Source organism: Sus scrofa, chromosome 18, assembly GCF_000003025.6.
Source record: "Sus scrofa isolate TJ Tabasco breed Duroc chromosome 18, Sscrofa11.1, whole genome shotgun sequence".
Classification (NCBI taxonomy): domain Eukaryota; kingdom Metazoa; phylum Chordata; class Mammalia; order Artiodactyla; family Suidae; genus Sus; species Sus scrofa.
In genome coordinates this window covers 1,444,163-1,463,667 of record NC_010460.4, presented here as the reverse complement: position 1 = coordinate 1,463,667, position 19,505 = coordinate 1,444,163, and the positions used below count along the sequence as shown (strand labels likewise).

The following is a 19,505-nucleotide window of genomic DNA, read 5'->3' as shown; positions in this document are numbered from 1 at the left end:
CGCCAGATGAGCGATTTCAGGCATGTCTAGGCAGGTCCTTAAAAAAACGCATGTCTGGGTCACATGATATTTGCGTGACGACGTTCTTGAGCCTGTCTTTCCCCCCAGGATTGTGGAGAATGGACAGGAGAGGGTGGAAGTTGAAGAAGACGGCCAGTTGAAGTCCTTGACGATAAATGGTAAGGAGCAGCTGCTGCGCTTGGATAACAAGTAGCTCGACGCACGCGGGTGGCAGCAGTGTTAACTCTAGCACACGCCGTTTGCGGATTAACAGGAACATTTTTTTGAAGATTTCAGACGAACTCGACTTTCAGTATAACTGTACCTAATCTAAAGTATTTATACACAGCTCATCGGAGCCTATTTGTCATAGACTTTTGAGTTTATTGTTGGGACCACGTAATAGGACCATTTTATTTTTTTGTCTTTAAACTTGTTGTAAATCTCTGTATGCACTTTGCTTTTTTATTAAACGTAAGCCAAGGTGGCCGTGACTCTTCCTCCACTAACACCAGCACGGACCTGCTTTTCCATTGTGTTTGAAACGTGAGCCAAGTAGTGTCAGCCTGCTGTGAAGTTAACATTGCCAGGACGAATCTTCACTAAAGTAATTTCAGTTTTTCAGTCTATAGTAGTGAAAGATAGTAATGCATTAATGGTGATACATTTCTGGTTTAATATAAACTGAGGATGTTTTCTAGTTGTGCATGAATGCTGGCAACTTAGTAAGTTTTGACAATTGTTTAAATATGTAATGTTAAGCTTAGGTTTAAAAAAGTAAAGCTGGTAAACTGGGTCTTTGTCATTTGCTTAAAAAAAAAAAGAAAATAAATGCAAATGTGTTTGGTGCATTCTTTCCCAAGGGGGCGTGGCCTCCTGTGTCTGTGTGACTTTGTGCCCGGGCTCCCAGAGGCCCCCTGTTCCTGCCGCATCTGGACATTAAGGTGGTGCCAGTTCAGTTGCCTGTGGTCTTCCCGAGTGTTTGGAGACTGTGTGTAGAGGGTTCCTCTCCGTGTGGCGGGATGACGCATCCGTCACGGCACAGTCTCGCGGAGTCACGGTCTGTGGGGAGGAAGCAGCGGCCGTCCAGGCTTCCGTCCTTCAGGGTACGTGCTCACCTTCCAGGTTACGGTCGATGCAGCTCACTGAAAGACCACGTGCTTGGCAAAGTCACGGAATGATGCCGGGTGGGCACCCAGAAAGGTGTTTCCTCTGTTTTGCCATCTCTGTGACCTGTCAGGATACCTAGACATCCAGCTGGAGGAATATTAAACTAGAGTTGGGCTGCATTCGTCACCACCCCGCTTGAGTTTGTTTTGGCACGAAGCAGTGTGAAACTGCTAGAAGAAGCTAGGTTTATTTATTTATTTTTTTCCTTTAAAAAGGTGCGAACTCGAATGGAAGTTTCGGACAACTGGACGGAGGAGGACGGGGCTCGGGCGGGGGTGCGGGCCTCCCACACAGCGGCAGGTGGCGTCGTAACGTCTGGTTTCGTAGAAAGGCTGCTGCTGTGGTTGCTGCTAGGACAGGTGGGGTCTCAGTGAGGAACTGAAACTTCGGTGGGCAGCTGTCTGCCCTTGACTTGGGCTCGATGTTTCCGTGGAGTGGCAGCCGACCGTGTGGTCAAACGGGCCTGAGGCCCTCTTGGGACGCTGGTGAGTGAAGAGGAGCCTCTGGCTGCCCGGTGAGAGGGTTGTGGGTCCCCAGCAAGTGTTCCTTGGAATCGTGGTTTCTCAGCCGGTCTTCTTTGGGTGGTGGTGGGGGGAGTGGTCTGGGAGCCCCAGCCGTAAACAGTTGCCCCGTTGCGGGTGCAGGTGAAGGGATGTTGAGGGGAGTGGCTGTTCCGCCCACCCTGAGAGTTGGGAAGCTGGCTGCTGCTTGGCCCTGAGCTGATGCTGCTGGCCCACCTGAGGCTTTTGGGTCATGTGAGGTGCCACCAGGCGCTGAGGATGTGGAACCCAGCACCGGCCGGCCCCACGGCCTGTGTTTCCCTGTCCTCGGGCAGGGCCGGGCACGGTTGATCTATGGTGAGCTGGAGTGAGGTGTCTGCCGAGTCCTGCACCTTGCTGCTGGCCCCTGCCAGGCGGGGTCTGGGTTCCTGTTGCTTCTGAGGGCCATTGGCCAGAGTGGGTCAGTCGCTGGTGTGTGGCTGGGGCCGTTGGCACCATTGTGTCCTGGCCAAGAGTCCTGGCAGCGAGACTCTTCCTGGGACAGTGGAGGGGTGTGTGTGTGTGTGTGCGCGCGCACGCGCGCGAGTGCTTGCACACAAAGGAGATGCCCAGAAGGAGAATCGGGTCAGGCACATGCATTTCAAGCTGGTGATGGTCGGTTGCCTTAAGTCCTTTGCCGGGTGTGTGCTGACGTGACTTTCGCTGTCAGTTGTCAGGTTCATTTGACTGGTGGAGGGTGTCCTGGTGGCCTTTGGTTTGAGGTTTGGCTCTATGTTCCATAACTGAACAAGTCTGCCTTTTTTTCCCGTGCTTTCGCTGATGTTGGTTTGCTGCTTTCATTTACTTGGAATGTGGGCAGCGTCGAGACCCCCTCCCCGGGGTTCTTGCTGGTGTGAACATCCAGCAGCTCTCGCGGACGGACCCGGACACCCGTGTCCCTCTGTCCGTGTGGTGGTGAGTGCGGATTTGGCTCCTGCTGAGGGGGCAGCTGGTGTCACATGCTGCCTGGGCTCTTGGACCTTGAGATGAGAAGCCCAGTCACCTCAGGCTTCCCCGACCCAGTTAAATGCAAGTAACAGGTGGATCTTGGGGAACCCTCGACATCCAGGGTCAGTGCTGCTCTTTCGCATGTTGTACAGAACGTGCAGCTGTGAAGTTGGTGCTGTTTGCGTGTGGGTGTGCACGCTCCTGGAGGAGTACCGGCTGGAGCAGGTGTGTGTTCCTTCTCCTTGGCTGTTAACAGCCGGTAAGAAAATGGGTTTTTATGTTGCCGTCTATCCGGTTACTTTACTGTGCTCACGGCAGTCCTGTGATTTGTCCTTATTAAAGATTTATGTTTTTTACAGTTAGAAAATGCCACACGTCTTAGGTTTTAGCCCGTTTTTTCTCATCTGATCATTTGTCCTGAGACTGGGCCCTCTGCCCTGTTCCCCGCTAGGCCGACGACCTCAGTGTTTGCTCCGTGGGGTTAGGTCCTTCCTGCCAGGCGGGTGGGGCCTGGCCGTGGGCTCTTGCTCTTGGGTGGTCTTTGCTGCTCCGCTTCCCCAGTTAGCCATCCTGCCTATAAAGTCATCTGGGCTCGGAACCTTCCAGCTGCTGTCATTAAACTCCCGGTTCGCTTACTTTCTCTCCTCAGGGGAGGTGGTGCCTTTTCTGGACGTGTCTGGGGCTTTGGTCTGTCTCTGGTTTGATGGCTCGCTCCTCCTGACTTTTCTCTGTCACATCTCAGGCGCTCCAGGGGCTTAGCAGCAGCTTTTAATATTTTCCAAGCCTCTTTAGTAGTGAATCTTCAGTTTTCATCTTTTTTCATCCTAGTCTTTGTTAAGTGCACTTCTGCAGAATGTTGATTTGCAGTCTTTCGGTTCATAGATAAGAGTTTTTTTTTTTTTTTTTTTTTTTTAAGGGCCACACCCGCGGCACATGGAAGTTCCCAGGCGAGGGGTTGAATTGGAGCTGTAGCTGCCCACCTACACCACAGCCACAGCCATGCAGGATCCTTAAAGCCACTGAGCGAGGCCAGAGATCAGACCCGCACCCTTAAGGCGACGCATCAGGTTTGTTACCACTGAGCCGCCGTGAGAACTCCAGGTCAGAGTTTTTGAAGTGACTGTTGAGTTCCGCTTAGCAAACACGCTTCACTGTCGTTGGTTCTAGCTCAGTCGTGTTTTTACTTCCAGTTCTGTGGCCTGTACGACAGCTTTGTTTGGAACGTGCGGTTCTGGAACAACCAAGTCTTTACCTGGTCGGTTCTGTGACCTTTTGTTCTATTGTTGTTGTGTTTTTGTGTGTGTGTTTCTGTCTTAGTTATTTCTGCTTCTGTATATTTATCTTCTAGAAGTGTTAAAAATATTAATCCATCTAGAATTTTTGAGTGAGGTAGCATCTCATTTTTATTCTCTTCTGTGGGCGGCTGTTTTATCCTTTCCTCACTGTGACATCTGATTTAGTTCTTCATAATTTGCATGTTTTTGGGTATTTCGGAGGCAGCTCATCAGGGTTCTCCTAGAATGAGTACGTTTTTAAGGACTGGTGTTGCCAGCGGGGAGTGGCCCTTAGCCGCTGTGGAGAGCAGCTCAGTTTATCCTCACCCAGTGTGGTCAGACCCACAGAAGGGCGGCCAGGTTAGCTGTCCTGGGGCTGGAGATGCCATCGAAAGGATGAAGCTTTCTGAGCAGCTTTTTGGGATCGTTTTTGTACTTGAATGAAGCCCCTCAGTGGGTGTACAAATAGGCAGCAGCCTTAAGGGCGAGAGTTTTAAGGTTTCCCCCTCAAGTATATCCCTAAGACTTTGGGAGTTGACGTGCTCTCTAGTGTTGCTTTCAGTTTTCCTTTGAAGAGGGTCTCCCGGGAGTCTTTTCCGGTGCGCCCCTCCCTGTGGCTGCTTCGTGGACACAGCTCAGCTTGGCTCCCACGTGGCTGGCGTGGCAGGTGAGGGTTGCGGGCACTGCCCGGCCTCGGTGCTCTGTGTCGCCGCAGGAGGCCCCGCAGGAACACTGGCGTCCACTGCTGGAGTTCCCCTCGAGGCTCAGCGGTAACAGACCCACCTAGTATCCATGGGGACACAGGTTCGATCCCTGGCCTCGCCTCAGTGGGTTAAGGGTCCTGCGTTGCCATGAGCTGGGGTGTAGGTTGCAGGTGCAGCTCAAATCTGGCGTGGCTGTGGCTGTGGTGTAGGCCGGCGGCTGTAGCTCCAGTTCAACCCCCAGCCTGGGAACTTCCACATGCTGCAGGTTTGGCCCTAAAAAGACAAAAATAAATAAAAGCAAAATAATGCAAGAGTTCCTCGGCACACGTGTGCTTAGTCTCTAAAGTGTGGTTTTTAAAAAAACGTATTGAACAGGTGTCAGTATCAGGAAGAAACTAGAATCGCTCATCCCGAGCTCCCCAGCTCACGGCACCGCCGGGTCCTTAACCCACTGGTTGAGGCCAGAGGTTGAACTGGGATCCTCACGGGTACCAGTTGGGTTCTTAACTTGCTGAGCCACGACGGGAACTTCCTCCTGAGACTCTCAGTGTGGATTTAACTGTCTTCCGGGAGAACCGGGTTTCGTGAACACGTGATCCTGTGGAAATGAGCGTTCGTTCCGGTTAGGACTCGAGTTACAGCCCCTCCTGGCCGCCGTAGGTCACCTCGAGGAGAGTCCTGCTTCAGACCCACGGTTGAGACCCCGCATCCTGGGTGGGCCCCGGCAGGAAGGGCCTGGGAGGGAGGCTGAGGCCTTGGGTGGGGCTGGGGTCCCTCTGCCTTCCTGCCTCTCCGTCCCCTCGTGTTCTCAAGCCTCACGGCCATGCCTGACCCTGAGGCCAGGCCTTTGCTTCAGGAACCCCCTGAGCAGGGAGCTAAGCTCCCTCTGTACCCCCCGCCCCCGCTGCCAGCTGACCCTGCGGGGCCCACAGATGCACTCGGGGGGGTGGCAGGAGCCTCTGGGCAGGTCCAGGAGCTCCGCCCTCTGTTGTTAACACCAAGGACACTGTTGAAGCGGTGGTGCAGGTGGCAAGGCCTTCGGGCTGGGTTTGGTGCGTCCCTGCAGCTTAAGTTTAGGGAGGCTTGGGTGTCGGAGCTCCTTCCATGTCCCCCTTGGCCATACCCCCGTCCGTGCCAGCTCCGCCGCCCACCTCCTTGCCAGAGCCTGGTCCCGTCCTGGCGCGGCTCCCTTCTTGGCCCAGCTGATGCGACATCCCTGAGTCACTGCCGTGTTGAGAACCTCCTGGGAGCCTTGCAGGACGTGTCCTGTGCACAGCTGGGACTGCACCAGGTCCCGCCCGTCCCCACCCCCGCGCACTCCTGTCTTTTCCTGTCTCTGGCACTGCATGCGGGCTTTGCCTCGCCTCTGCTCCTGCGTCCCTCGCCACGTCCCCCAGCTGTTGGTCTGCGTGTTGGCAGAACAGGAGGTCAGCGGCCTGGCTGTGTCCCAGGTCTGTGTTGCCCCGAGTCTGCCCCCAAGTGTTGGTGGGGACAAGGCCACGTCATGGATGCCCGGCAGGTCCAAGCCCTCGACGCGAGTGCCCGGCTGGGCCGGCGGTGGGTTTCGGCTGCTGCGTCAAGGCGGGCGGTGTCAGCGCACCTGTCACGCACAAGGAGCGCAGAGCGCGGCAGCCCCAGCCAAGCCCTCTGGGGTGTACATATTTGGATGAAGCGATTCTGTTTTGACACGAGGCAGTTTGTTTTCCTTTGCGTGTCGTCAGTACTCCATTTGGAGGGGAGCTGAGGCCTGTGAGGTGCTGGTTGTGTAACAGCTGCTGGAACATTCCTCTCATAGCTCCTCCATGACTGCAGGGCTTGGGCGCAGGGAGAGAGCAGTTTGGTTTTCTGGTTTTATTTAGCTCAGGGCCACAGGCGGGATGTTTCCTGGTCTAGTCAGTTTCCCAAAAGCAGAGGATGCTTGAGGTGTGCCCACCGTGAGGTCAAGTTGATTCCCATGTGTTACGGGTTCGTTCCTGCGCAGGAAAAGGCTCGCAGAAATGCTTCCAAAAGCGAGTTCTGTCGGGGTCGGAGAATCGGCTGTGACTTGTTTCTGCCAGTGCTGCGGTACACACAGCACGTGGGTGGCCTGCTTCCTCCGGGGAGGAGGGTCTTGGTGACCGAAGGTGTGTGGCCGGGGCTGTAGGAAGAAGCGGGCAGTGTGACGGCTTTCAGGAAGGGTGGCGTTGGCTGTGGGGAGGGACAGCAGGGGCAGGCGTCCCTTGGAGGTTTCACTTTAGCTCGCGGAGTCGAGGTTGTCCCAGGGCGTCGAGAGATGCTTGCTGACGGGTGGGTTGGTCGGGGGCGTGGGGGTGGCCTTCCCTTCTGAGCAGGGCGTCCCCCTGTCCTTTGAAGGTGCTGAACAGCCGTGGCCCCTCTTTGGCTCGATGACACTTCCAGAAGTGTTTTTGCCAAGACATTAACCTATTTTTTTCTCAATTTTATTTTATTTTTTTGCTTTTTAGGGCTGTACCTGTGGCATGTGGAGGTAGGTTCCTAGGCTAGGGGTCTGATCGGAGCTGTAGCTGTCGGCCTACGTCACAGCCACAGCAGCGCGGGATCCAAGCCACGTCTACGACCTACACCACAGCTCACGGCAACACTGGATCCTTACTCCACTGAGCGAGGCCAGGGATCGAACCTGCATCCTCATGGCTCCTAGTTGGGTTCATTACTGCTGAGTCGCAATGGGAAACTCCTCTGTATCATGTGGATTTTCAAAGTGGTTTTGTCCCTCCCAGGAAAACTTTTGTTTGTGTTGGTAGTTGGGTCTTTCCTGGTTTTCGGTGGGTGAATTTAAAGGGAGGGAGGTGAAGCGGTTAATGAACCCGACTAGGAACCATGAGGACGCAGGTTCAATCCCTGGCCTCGCTCAGTGGGTTAAGGAGCCAGTGTTGCCGTGAGCTGTGCTGTAAGTTACAGGTCTGGCGTTGCTGTGGCTCTGGCGTGGGCCGGTGGCTGCAGCTCTGATTCGACCTCTAGCCTGGGAACCTCCATATACCGCTGGTGTGGCCCTAAAAAAAAGGGGGGCCGGCGGGGGGAGGCAGGTGATGGGAGAGGCCTGATCAGCCCTTGCAGGATGCTGCTTCCTGGGTGGGTGGGCTGGATGCCTGGCTGTGCCTGGCGTGCTGTCTGCTCAGGTGGCCGGTTCAGACTGAGCTCTCGGCGCAGCTGGTGACCACCTCCGTCCCTTTCCTTGGTGTGACGTTGGCCCCGTCCTCGCCTCCTGTGTACCCACCCGGCGGCTGGTCCCCCTGACTCTGAGCATCTGTGCCTCCTGCCGCAGGGGGACCTTTGTCACTGTCCATGGGGCAGTCGGGTTTAATTTGATCGTGAGGTGCTTCTAATGAAAACGTGTCTTTGACACTGAGAAGGGTGGGCTTGGTTTGAAGTGTCTGCTGGAGCCGTTTACAGGTGTTTTCTCCCTGCGCTCTGCTTCCGGTCTCCTAACAGCCCGCGATGTTTGTGGCTGATGGGGCAGGGCCTCTGCCCTGGTGCTGGGTTCACCTGCTGCGTCTCCCCCGAGGGCCCTGGGGAGCAGACTGGGTTTGTGTGCATCGCCGAGGCCCAGCCCTGCCGGGCTCCCTGGGCCGGGTTCGAGACGAGATGCCGGCAAGCAGCACAGCCCTTCTGGATGGCACCTGCAAGGAGCGGCTGGACTGTGCTGGAGGCAGCCCCTGGCCCCCGGCCCCCGGCCCCGTCCAGGCGCCGGCTTCAGAGGCCCGTGCTGCCTTCGATTTTAGGAGGTTAAGGAGGTTAAACGAGGTGGGTGTCCCCTGCCTTAACATTGAGGGAGGAGAGTCAAGCCGCTCTCGATCCAATGGGACTGGCCGTCTCTCAGAAGCTCCACAGCGCGGGGGGCAGGTGGGGTCCTCGCTGCGCCCCCTCAGCACGCCGATCCCAGCTCTTGGTGCCTGATGCTTCCTCCCCTCACTGGAATGTGCAGGTCCCTCCGAAGTTGTGTAAGTTGTGTAGTCGTCACCCGTGTTCGTTACGGGGCCCAAGCTGAGAACTGGTCTTGTGTCCGCGGGACCCGTTTCTGGAGCACAGCCTGGCTCCCCAGGCTCCTGCCGACGCACCCCCGGGCATTTGGTGCAGAGGCGAGCTGGGCTCTCTCTCTGAGGGACCTGCACCCCAGGAAGCTCAGGGAGAGTGCAGGGCCCTGAGGGCTGGAGCCAGCATCTCTGCTGTGTCGTCTCAGGGTCCCTCCTCCTGAAAGGAGGACACCTCAGGGTGCTGTGACACCAGGATGGGACACGTCCTGCAGATGTGCTTTCACACGTGGCCACACTTGAACCTCGTTGTTGGGTTTCATTCTCATGTTAAAGATGAGATCACACGAAGCTCAAAGAAGTGGAAGGACCCCTCTCCCCCACCAAGTGCACCTGCTGACCGTGGAGGCAGCGTGGGGTGGCCGTGGCGGTGGCTCAACGTGAGCTCCACGGTGGCCGTGGTCTGAGCTGTTGCCTGGCGGCACGTTGGTTCTGGGGAAGGTTTTGTTCAGAGAACCGCCAGCCCTGGGGACACCCCTTCCACGCTTGTTGTCCCAGCCCCATCACAGCCGTGGGTCACTGGCGGTGAGGGCTGCCCTGAGGGTGACAGTGGGCGCCTGTGGTCGGGAGCTGAGAGGAAAGGGGGGTTTCTGTCCAGAAGCGGGCACTGGCTGATCTGGTTTTAAAAGGGGCTATTGCTGAGCCTTGAGGCTGCTTATTCCACCACCTGCCTGCCGGGCGGGCGCCATCTGCTCCAGGGAAGGGCGTCTCCCAGGGACAGGCTCTGTGGAGCCCGGCTGGTGCTCCTGGTGCCAGACACGATGGGGGGACCTCGGACACGTTGCTGTGTGATGGGTCCTGGAGGCCACGGGGTCTTGGACTCATCGCTGAGACTTGTGGTCCGAGCTGGGCAGCCATGCCCTCATTTCTGCTGTCCCCAGCGTCTGGGGGCCGCAGCATCTGGCCCGTCGCCCACCTGTCGTCCTGGCACTCCAGGCTGTGCTGGCGTCGCGCTGAGCGCGGGGTGTGGGCTGCTGATGTTCTGGCTCCTCTCACCCTGAAGGCAGAGCCCCCTCTGCTTTGGACCCACCTGCCCTTGAGGCCCAAGGGGGAGTCTCGAGGGCAGCAGTTCAGCTCCTGGGTTGGGGACGTGTGACAGCCATTTGGGGCCTTTATAGACCTCTGCACCTGTGTCCTGGGACAGGCCGTTCTCGGCTGCAGCGTTGCTGGAGCCCATGCAGGTCCAGGTGTCGGCTGGGCCGCCTGCTCCTCTTGGCGCTGCTCCTCGCTCAGAGCTGTGGGCACGGTGGCCAGCGTGCTTCCAGACTCTCACGCTCCGTCCGCAGCGCGGGTCAGCCTGGGCAGCCGTGGGCTTCCCTGGCTGCCCCGCGGGAGCTGGGCCCCAGCGGGAGCCGCGGGAGGTGGGCACGGAGGTGATGGGAGGTGATGGCGGTGACTGTTCCTGTGAAGCCTGCAGTGGGGTGCTCCGAGACAGACTCCAGTGGCCGAATGTCACCTGCAGCTGGTGGCACTTCTGAGGATGGCGGCCTCCCTTTCTGAGAGCCCGCCAGCATCTGGTGTCGCTCTGAGTGCTGGGATGAGCGCCGGGGCCTCCTTGCCGAAAATAACCTTGTTTGGATAAGGTTTTCCATGTCCACCTAACCTTCTCTTTCCCAAATCCTTCCCCTGCTGGAGTTTGACGGGGAACCTTGTGGGGTCCGTGACACGGTGCTGCTGCTCCAGACCCCAGGCCTTTGGAGCTCGTGACATTGCCTGGGGCTGGGGCACAGAGGTCACAGCGTCCCCAGGATGACCCCGCGGGACAGCCGGGAGCCCAGCTGAGTGTCCCCTGTAGCTTCTCAAGGGTTCACCTTGGGGGCCAAGTGCCAGGGCCTGGCTCTCAATCCCTCTCTCTCTGGTCGGGGCTGTGGGGAGGGGGCTTCAGGGGGCAAGGTCTGCCGTTGGGGGGTGCTTAGGATTTGCCCGGAGGAGGGGGCACGGGGCTGCACTTGCTGGGAAGAGCCGGCCCAGGTCAGCATGAGATGCTCCGCCCTGGGTGGTGGCTCTGCTGCTCACGGGCGGGGGCGGTGCTGGCCGGCGGTCAGACCTCCTGCTGACCCCAGGTGTCCCCTCCATCACCTGGTAGCCTTAAACCTGAGTGTGTCCCAGGCTCGCATCTGGGGTTTGTTCTCAGAACAGAGAGCTGAACACCTTAGCGGCCGTTCCACCTTGTAAAGACTGCAGACTCACACAGAGCCGAGGCTCTGAAGGCAGGGGTCGGGGTGGAGGGGCTTCCAAAGAGCTGACCTCCCAGGGTGACAGCACGGCTGGGGGTGGCATGCTGGGGGACACGGGTCCTGTGGTGGCTTCCTTGCCCTGGGCGCTGGCACCGCTGAAGACCACCACACAGAAGAGCAGGGGACCTTGGTTGCACCTTGAGCGAGGCGACACTCCCAGTGGCTGCCCCGGCTGGGGAGGTAAGTCTGTGGCTGTGGCCGCACACGCGAGACGGCTGCACGTGCCGCACGGGGACGGTGTCCTGAGCGGAGGTCAGGGAGCGGCCCCTCTTCGCTCGAGGGCTGGCGGCCGCTGGGTTCTGAGTTGGCCTGAGGTATGGGACTTGGGTTAAAGGTATGATGCGGGCCAGCACCTGGCCCACGCGGCTTCCCCGACGGCTGGCGGGCGTGCTTCCGCCCTGGCCTCCCTTGTCCAGGTGTGGCCAGGCTGAGCTGGGGCTGCACAGTGCCGGGGGCCCGGGTGCCTGGGTGCCCGGCTGCGGCGTCGCCTCCTCCCACTTTCCGTGTCGAGTGCACACCGTGAGGGCGCGGAAGGGCTCCGTGTCTTTGGGCTTGTGTTGTGCATGCCGGGCGTTAGACCTTGTGGCCCAGGGGAGGGCCGCCCCTCTCCGTGTACCTGCCTTCACGCCCCTTCCCCTGCAGACGCATTACCTGCGAGGACGCATGCAGTTGGCGCCTGACGGATGATTCCTCCTGGCAGCAGCCGTGGGGCCCGAGGCCTGGACACCCCCCAGGCCCTGCTCAGTGGGCCGGGTGCCGGTGGTGGTTGGACTCGGGACTGGCGGTGGGGGGACTAAGGGGCATCCGCCGTGGTCACAGCCAAGGCCTCATGCTGACCATCGGGTCCCCCTCGTGGCCGGGAGCCCTGCTCCACGGGGAGCGGCCTTCCTCCTCTGAGGGGTCGGCACAGAAGGCCATGCTCAGCTCAGCGGGCCCCAGGGCGCAGGGGGTGGGTGCCCGGCAGGTGGGGGCCTTAGGAGACAGAGCCTCTCCTGGGAGTGGTGACGGAACTTGGAAAGCCTTTAAAATGCAGGCCCAGGTTCCTGGGAACCAGCCTTTCCGTGGGTGTTGGGGGCTGAGTGCTAGGCCTGTGAGCGGTGCCGTGTGCCGTCGGGGCTGGTGCGTGGGTTCTGAAGTCGTGCAGGTGCAGTGGGCGCGGCCCCGTCCCCTTCCTGGCACTGAGCCTGGCCCTCGGGTGCCGGCAAGCGCTATACACGCTGTACAGCTCTAGGGGGGCAGGTCTCAGCGGGGAGGCTGGGGAGGCCAGGGCTGCGCCTGGCTGGACGCCACCCCCGGAGCAGACAAGACCCCCCGGTGCTTCCACCTGGGTGCAGTCACTGCTCCCGGCACACGGGCAGTTTCCGGGCTGTGACTGGGCTTCTGGCAGAGCCTGTCCCTTTCTGCCGCTGGTGTGACGTGAGCACAGCTCTTCAGAGGGTGAAGCTTGCAGTCATCCGGGGATGTTAGCACTTGTTTCTCGCTTTATTCCTCGTGTGCCCCTTGAAGTGCACAACTTGTTTTTCCAAAAGTCAGTAGAGAACAGACGAGAGCAATGAGGGCCGTTCTTGGCTGCGCCTGGCGACAGACACAGAGCGGGTGGGGAGGTAGGGCTGGTAGCCGCCACCCCCTCGCAGCAGACTCACTTCTGCATTGGGGTGGGGGGGAGGTGACATCTCATGCAGGTGCCTAGAGCGCAGCTGCCCGGGGCGCGCGCCCTTTCCTTCCGGGGTGGCGCCGTTGCGCTGACCCGGACGGTGGACTTGTCGCATGTGGTCCAGCAGGACGCCCTCAGCCCTGGGAGAGATCTTGAGCCTTTAGGACCTGCCGACCGGCCCTGGGGCCGGACGAGGAGCGGCTGCTTCCACTCGGCTCCCTGCCACCCCTGGTCTTCCCTCTGGGGTGAAGCTCCAGCCCCACTGGAGCAGGGACACGCCAGCCTGTCTTCCGCTGGGGTGCTGCGGCTACAGGGCTGACACGGAGGGGCAGGGGCCCCATGTCCTCCCGCCCGCAACTCACAGCCATCTCGTCCTGTGCTTTCAGGTGTGGCCGACGAGGACGCCTTCGAGGAAGAGTGCCGGCGACGGGGCCAGACTGCGCTGCCCGCCAGCACCAGCGCCCGCTTGCTGAGGCCGCAGAAGCCAGCTTCCCTGCCCAAGCACGCGTCCCACTACACGTGTGAGGACGAGGACGAGCCCAGCAGGCCCCGCGCCACCAGCACCTGGGAGCCCCCCTCCGTGTTCTCCGCAGGTGTGCACAGGGAGACCACCGCCCAGCCCTCCCCCGGCCAGGCCGCCCGGCGCTCCCCACGCCAGGCCGCCCAGCCCTCCTGCCGCCAGGCCGCACAGCCCTCCCGCCACCAGGCCACCGAGCCTCCTCCCCGCCAGGCCGCCCAGCCCTCCCGCCACCAGGCCACTGAGCCTCCTTCCCGCCAGGCTGCCCAGCCTCCCCGGGGCCAGAGGTCGCTCCTGTGCTGCTGTGTCCTGACCTGATGGGGAGGCCGGGCAGAACCCACCATTAAAGCGGGTGCCCAGTCTCCCACGATGGCATGTGGTGTGTTGTCTGGGGCAGGAGGTGACAGGTGTGGGGGTCCCGTCCCTGGCAGATGCACACCCTGCCACCTCAGTGTGCTCACGCCTGCCCAGGGTGCCGCTGTGCCGGGTGCCAACCCAGCCTCCCGCAGGTGCGCACCCAGCTGCCCAGGCCCAGCTCCGCCCTTGCCAGCCTCGTGACCGGCGATCCCTTAGAGCCTAGACAGGTCTTTGGGGTGCGTCCTGCATGGAGCACTCTGGCTCTGACAGGGGTGGCTGAGTCTTGAGGCCACATCATGTCGATGTCGGCGGAGCCCTCTGTCCGATCCCAGCACTGCAGTGGCCCTGCGGCTTACGTGGTTAGATGCTGACCCTGGTTCCCGCATCAGTGACGTATCTGCGTGTGCGGGGAGACTGCTTCCGTGGCCCTGGGACAGAGCGGCGTGGTCTGAGTGGGAGCTGCCAGGTGGGGCCTGTCCTCCGTCTCTGGCACTGCCCTGGCAAGCCCCCCGGCCTTTCCGCGTGGAGCAGAGAGAGGCCTGCATTCGTCTTGGGGAGGGCGGGGGTCTGGGCCTCGAGCTGCGGGCAGAGTCCAGTGGGGCTGCGTAGAGCTGGCCGCTGGCCCGGGAGCGCTGTCGGCAGAGGCAGGTGGGCTTTTCCGGGGTGACTGAGCGGGAAGGAGGCGCTGGGAGGGGCTGTGTAGCTTCAGAAAAAAAAGATCTCCGCATCTGGGCATGCAGACGTTTGCCCTGGGTGGACCGTCTTGGCGTGGACTTGGCAAGGGGCAGGGGCGAAGGTCTAGTGTCCTCGAACAGGTATGGTTTGCACAGGGATTGAGCGGGCTGTGTCCTTTGGTTGGAAGGTACACGGTTCCCAGGGGTAAGGCTGTGGGCCCAGCCTGCCCGGAGGCATCTTGGTCCCACAGGAGGTGGACCTGGGCTTGCTCTGGGGCCGCAGTGAGGCCCTTGCTTCTCCGCCCAGAGGTCAGGCCCGGGGAGGGAGGGAGAACGGCCCCTGCCAAGGAGCCAGGGGACGTGGGAATTGGGGAATAGACAGAAGTGATGCTCTGAAGTCCTGTGCTTCTTTTGGCTCTTCTGTCGGGTCCCTCCCACCCCAGCCTGAACCCTCAACAGCACGAGGGGCCGGCTTGCGTTTTGCTGGGTCTTTCGCCCTGCTGGTCCCGTGGGGCCGGGGCACGCCCAGCGGGTTCTGCGTGCGGTCACGTCGCCCCATGTTTGTTCTTTCTTTCCCATCATTTCGAGGCCTTCAAAAGAGCATCCGCAAAAAAAAAAAAAAAAAAAAAAAAAAAAAAGGCATCCGCGTGAAGCCGGCCAAGAACCAGACACGGTTTTTATCAGACCCTACATTGAGCTTGTCTGAATTGGCAGAGCTGCTCGGAAGGGAGGTTGGAGAACCTGGGAAAAGGTCTCGGTCCCAGGGCAGCGCTGGGCAGTGCCCTCCAGCCGGCGGCCTGGCCTCTGGTCTCCTTTCTGCAGAGACCGTGGCTTGGGGCATGTGGGCTGCAGAGGGGCCTGGCAGTTCTGGGCAGCTGAGATTTCAGGCTGAAAACAAGCTCTCTTGAGACGCACTCAGTCCTGAAAACATGGGCTGTGTTGCTCCGGGTAGGCCCTCCTGCATTGGTGGCAGGACCCGCGTGATTCAGGGTCGGGATGCGGCCGAAGGGGCCGTGGTGAGTCCGCGGAGGGGATGGAGGGGAGGGCAGGGGCCGGGGTCCGAGGTCAGTGCAGACGGCACGGTCTCTCATTGGCCGACAGGTTGGTGGGGGGAGCTGTCACTCTCCGCTTGGTCACCGCTGTCCGATGACCAGCCTCCTATCGCTTCGCCCCCCCACCCCCGGAACCGGAAATCAGAGTAAAACGTCGAAGAAGCCCTGGTGTCTTCCATGTGTGGCTTCCATGCACCTTGTAGGTCCCCCCGGAGGGCGTGTCGGAAGTTGCGAGAGAGGAGAACGAACACTCGGCGTGGAAAGGGAGCTCATGGCTGCGAGAATAGCGTTGATCCTTTGATTTGGGTATTTTTTTGATCTGACGTGGCCTGTGTGAGCGCAGCCTGGCTTTGATCCTCTCTTTGGGTTTCTGCTGCTGTTGGGCTCTGACAGCTCTGCCCAGGGATTAAATTGGCATGGGATTAACTTCTCTCAAGAGCTCGGCTCTCTTGAAAAAGCACTGTCCGTCGTGGCCCAGCCGAAACGAATCTGACTTGTATCCATGAGGACGTGGGTTCGATCCCTGGCCTCGCTCAGCGGGTTAAGGATCCGGCGTTGCCCTGAGCTGCAGTGTAGGTCGCAGATGCAGCTTGGATCCCACGTTGCTGTGGCTGTGGTGTAGGCTGCAGTTTCAGTTCGACCCCTAGCATGGGAACCTCCGTATGTTGGGGATGCGGCCCTAAAAAGACCAAAAGAGAAAAAAGGCACTTCCCTGTGAGAGGCCTCATAGAAAACAGGCTGCTGTGAGAGCTCCTTGTGCCCCAGCCTGGGCGAGGGGACGGGGGTCTGCCGAGCCAGGGGTCCCGACTGAGGTCCCGAGGGCAGTGCGGGAACAGCACCTCCGGTGTCATGGGATCCGTTTTCTTCCCGTCGGAAGCTCAGGTGGCAGCAGGGCAGCCTCGCCTGTCGGCTCTGAGCTGCTGCGCTGTGTGCTGCCGTGGCCATGCCCGCTGTGGCCGTGTGCCCCATGTGCCCTGAACCGACAGCACTCGCTGCTCCCAGGCTCTTTGGACCCCGAGCCCCATGGGCCGCCCTCCCCAGTGGGCGCGCATGGTCTCCGCAGCCGGGCCTTGGTTAAGGGCTGTTTGGTGAAGGTGAGGTTGTGAGCCCACTGCCCAGTGGGCGGGGGCAGGTCAGTCTTGAGTGTGTTCTGACACGTGTGGCTGGAACCAGGCTGGTGAGGGGTCGGGTGGGGACGGGCTGGGGTCCTGTGCTCCTCCTCTGCCTGTGCCTAATGCTCCGGTCCCCTCGTTCAAGGCCATTGTAGCGGTGCAGTTCATTGGGGGGCCTGTTGGAATCAGGGACAGAGGTTTTCAAGAAGCTTCCCAGCCGGAGAGCTGGCCCTTGAGCTCAGGGACACTATGTTGCTTCAGTTCCAGAACTTGCCTGTAGAGAAGGGAGGCCTCCCTGGGCTGCAGCTCTTTCTAAAGGAAAGAGCGGCCTGGTGCCTGGTGTCTGGTGGGCGGCACCTGCCTGGTGGGACATGAGCTTCCCCTGGATCGGGTGGGCGCCAGCTCTGTGCCCTGGAGCCCTGCTGTGGGTGCCAGGATTCCCAGCATGGTATCCAAAGTTGGTTCTCTGTGCCCTTCGTACAGTGACCAGTGCCCAGCCACAGAAATGGCATTTTTAATGAGGAATTCGCGGTGTGCCCAGGTACTGAGTGGGTTAAGGAGCTGGTGGTGTCACCGCATCTGCTCAGGTCGCTGCGTGGGCACAGGGTCGATCTCTGGCCCGGGAACTTATGTGGGCCGTGAGCACAGCCACCCTCCCGGCCAGTAAATTAAATAAGTGTTTGAGGAGCTGGGTTCCTGGCCCCCCGGTGCCGTGATGGCAGGTGGCCTCTCGGGAGGGGCTGGAACTGGGCAGATGGAGCCCCAGCTTCCCCGTGTCCCCAGGGGTCCCTCCTGGGTCAGGTGTTAGGATTTCACTACCAGAGAAAGGGGTGTGGGGCCCAAGTGGGAGGCAGAGGGGTGCCAGGCCTGCCACGCCTTGGGGCCCCGGGAGGCACTGCTTTGGGCGTTGTGATGGAGATTAAGGGTGACAGTGGGTAGAGTGACTCCTGGACGGAGCAGCCTGGTCACAGGGCTGCGGGGACGCGGGAGGCCTGTGGTGGGTGTTGGGGTCGGGGGCTTCCTTCCTTCCGGCTCTTGGCACAGGGGGCTGAGTCTCTGGGCAGCCTCGGGGCTCTCCCCTCCTGTGTGAGTGGCCTCCAGGCCCCTGTCCTGTGTGGGGGCACTTTGTTGGGGCCACTTTGGTGAGCACGCGGCCTGGCTGGCTTGGTGTTGGTGGTGTGGGCCATGTGGCGGGGGTGGGGGAGGCAGGCAGACACGGGGCCACCGAGCCCACGGGACAGGTCAGGGGGGTGGAACCCAGAGCCCTGGAGGCTGTCCTGCCGCACAGCTGCGGCCCCCTACAGCCGGGGGTGGCGGGGAGCTGGCAGCCACTGTGGCCTGACATGCTCTTTGGGTGGCGAGAAGGTTTCACAGCAGAATTGTAGCCAGTCCGTGGTCTCGTGGGGCTTCAGACGCGGAGCAGGTGGAGAGGGGACCCGGCCCTGGCCCTCACGTGGGCTGTTTCTTTGGGGGGGGGTTCGAGACGCGTCTGCCTCTGGTGGGGCCGCAGCTGCTGCTCTGCAGTGGTTCACACGCCTGTTTCCTTAGGATTCAAAGAAGGTGGCAAGAGGAAGAAGCAGAAGCAGCGAGAGGAGTCGAAGAAGAAGAAGTCGACCAAGGGCCGCCCCTAGACGGGCGCGGAGCCGCGGGCGCCCGGGCACACGCCTTAGCCAGCGCACCTGCTCCCCGCCGCCCTAGCCCGCAGCTGCTCACGGCCCGCGCAGACCGGTCAGGCCGCGGGCGTGGCGGACCGCGGGGAAAGCCGCCCCGGCCCTGCTCCCCGGCCCTGCCCCCTCCTCCCACTCCCCCTGCCCCCTGTGCCCTCGTGACGTCGCTTTGGTGGCCGTGTAGACGTGAGCGCGCACTGCCTTTGGCCGCCAGGTGCTTGCATCTAGAATCCAGGTAGCACAGGTGACCTTCTCTGCGGTGACCTGGCCGCGCAAGGGGGGCCCGGGTGAGCTGCTCCGGGTGTGAGGTCCCTCCCGGCTCTGTGCTTTTAGCTCCGATCCTCTTCCTGGGGCCCGAAGCTGCAAGTAGCCCCTCTTTGCTCACATCCGTCATTATCCTTTTGGGTATGGACGCAGGCGTTGCCAGGTTTGGCCAGCAGCACCCCCTCCAGCTCTTGGTTTAGGGGGACGCTGGGGGAGGAGCCGAGCGCCCCCCACAGGAAGCCAGGTGCTGGGCGCACCGCTGAGCTGAGCAGGGAGCTGTTGGCCTCGGCTCCCGGGAGAGGCCCGTGCCTGGCCGCCCTCCGTGGGGTCGATGCCCCAGCTCCGTGCTGCAGGCGGCTGCTGGCTGCTCTCGAGGTCCCCAGCCTGAGCACCTGCCCCTGTGGCCTTTCCCCGTGACCTCAGTCCCGCAGGGCATTGGAGGGCATGACAAGAGCTGCCCTGGGACCCGGGCATTTGGGGCGCAGTCCTTGTGACAGCGCTGCGGGAGGGGAAGCCAGAAGCGAGGGTGACGCGCGTGATTTTAAGCCAATTATTGCAGCTGCTCTTGAGGTGGTTGTAGTGGGAGGTGGTGTGGACTTGGACTTGGGTGAGGAGCCGACGGGGTTTAATGCTTATTGTGGAAAATGCAGCCATGAAAGCATAACGGATTTTAAGTGCTACCCACGTAAATAAAGTGTCAGCGTTACCATTGACTCACACTCCCCGGCCATCATTTATTAGGTAGTTATTAGCAATTAAAAAGGGAAGCGGGCCTGTCATTGCCATCCTAAGAGAGAAAGTGACATGTGGGGGGCAAAGGCTAGGTTCTGAGATGCATCACTCTAGGGTCAAAAAGGGGCTGCAGACATAAATTCCCACGGACGTGGGTTGTAGGAAACCAAGAAACAGCCTGTGCTGACAGTGGGGGCAGGGGACGAGAGAGAGGATCCAGCCAAGACGGAGGTGCAGGGGCCTGGGGAGGGGGGACGCCACCTCAGAGGACGCCCTGCCACGAGGCTTCATCTCAGCTGCCACAACCCACAATGTCGCTGCTCTTGGGCCCAGGGAGGGAGGTGGGCCCAGGTGAGCAGGTGTCACGTCCTCGAGGCTGGCCACTCAGGGCAGGACGGGGTCCAGGCGATGGTGTCAGAGCCCCGAGGGCCCCCACGTGTGTTCTCGTGACCCAGCCGAGCAGGTGCCCTGAATGAGCGGGGGCTCCCAAGGCCAGGCTCACAGGTAGGTCCCGCTTCTCAGGGGTGGGAGCGGCTCATGGGCGGGTCTGCCCCT

The 19,505-nt window shown here is 60.6% G+C and overlaps 1 protein-coding gene across 10 annotated transcripts in view; it reads left to right on the top strand.

The window, feature by feature from the left end:
- Nucleotides 1-18,931, top strand: part of DNAJB6 (DnaJ heat shock protein family (Hsp40) member B6) — a 55,168-nt gene extending 36,237 nt beyond the window's left edge. For 3 of the 10 annotated variants that reach the window (XM_021079274.1, XM_021079276.1, XM_021079270.1), the window contains 3 exons: nt 109-179; nt 12,962-13,168; nt 17,836-18,931. In XM_021079274.1, coding sequence (XP_020934933.1) covers nt 109-179; nt 12,962-13,168; nt 17,836-17,918 — 361 coding nt within the window. In that variant the 3' untranslated portion in view covers nt 17,919-18,931. Of the gene's footprint in view, nt 1-108; nt 180-4,849; nt 6,759-12,961; nt 14,762-17,835 lie in introns of those variants that run through there. The other 7 variants (XM_021079268.1, XM_021079271.1, XM_021079269.1 and 4 more) reach the window with 4 other exon arrangements.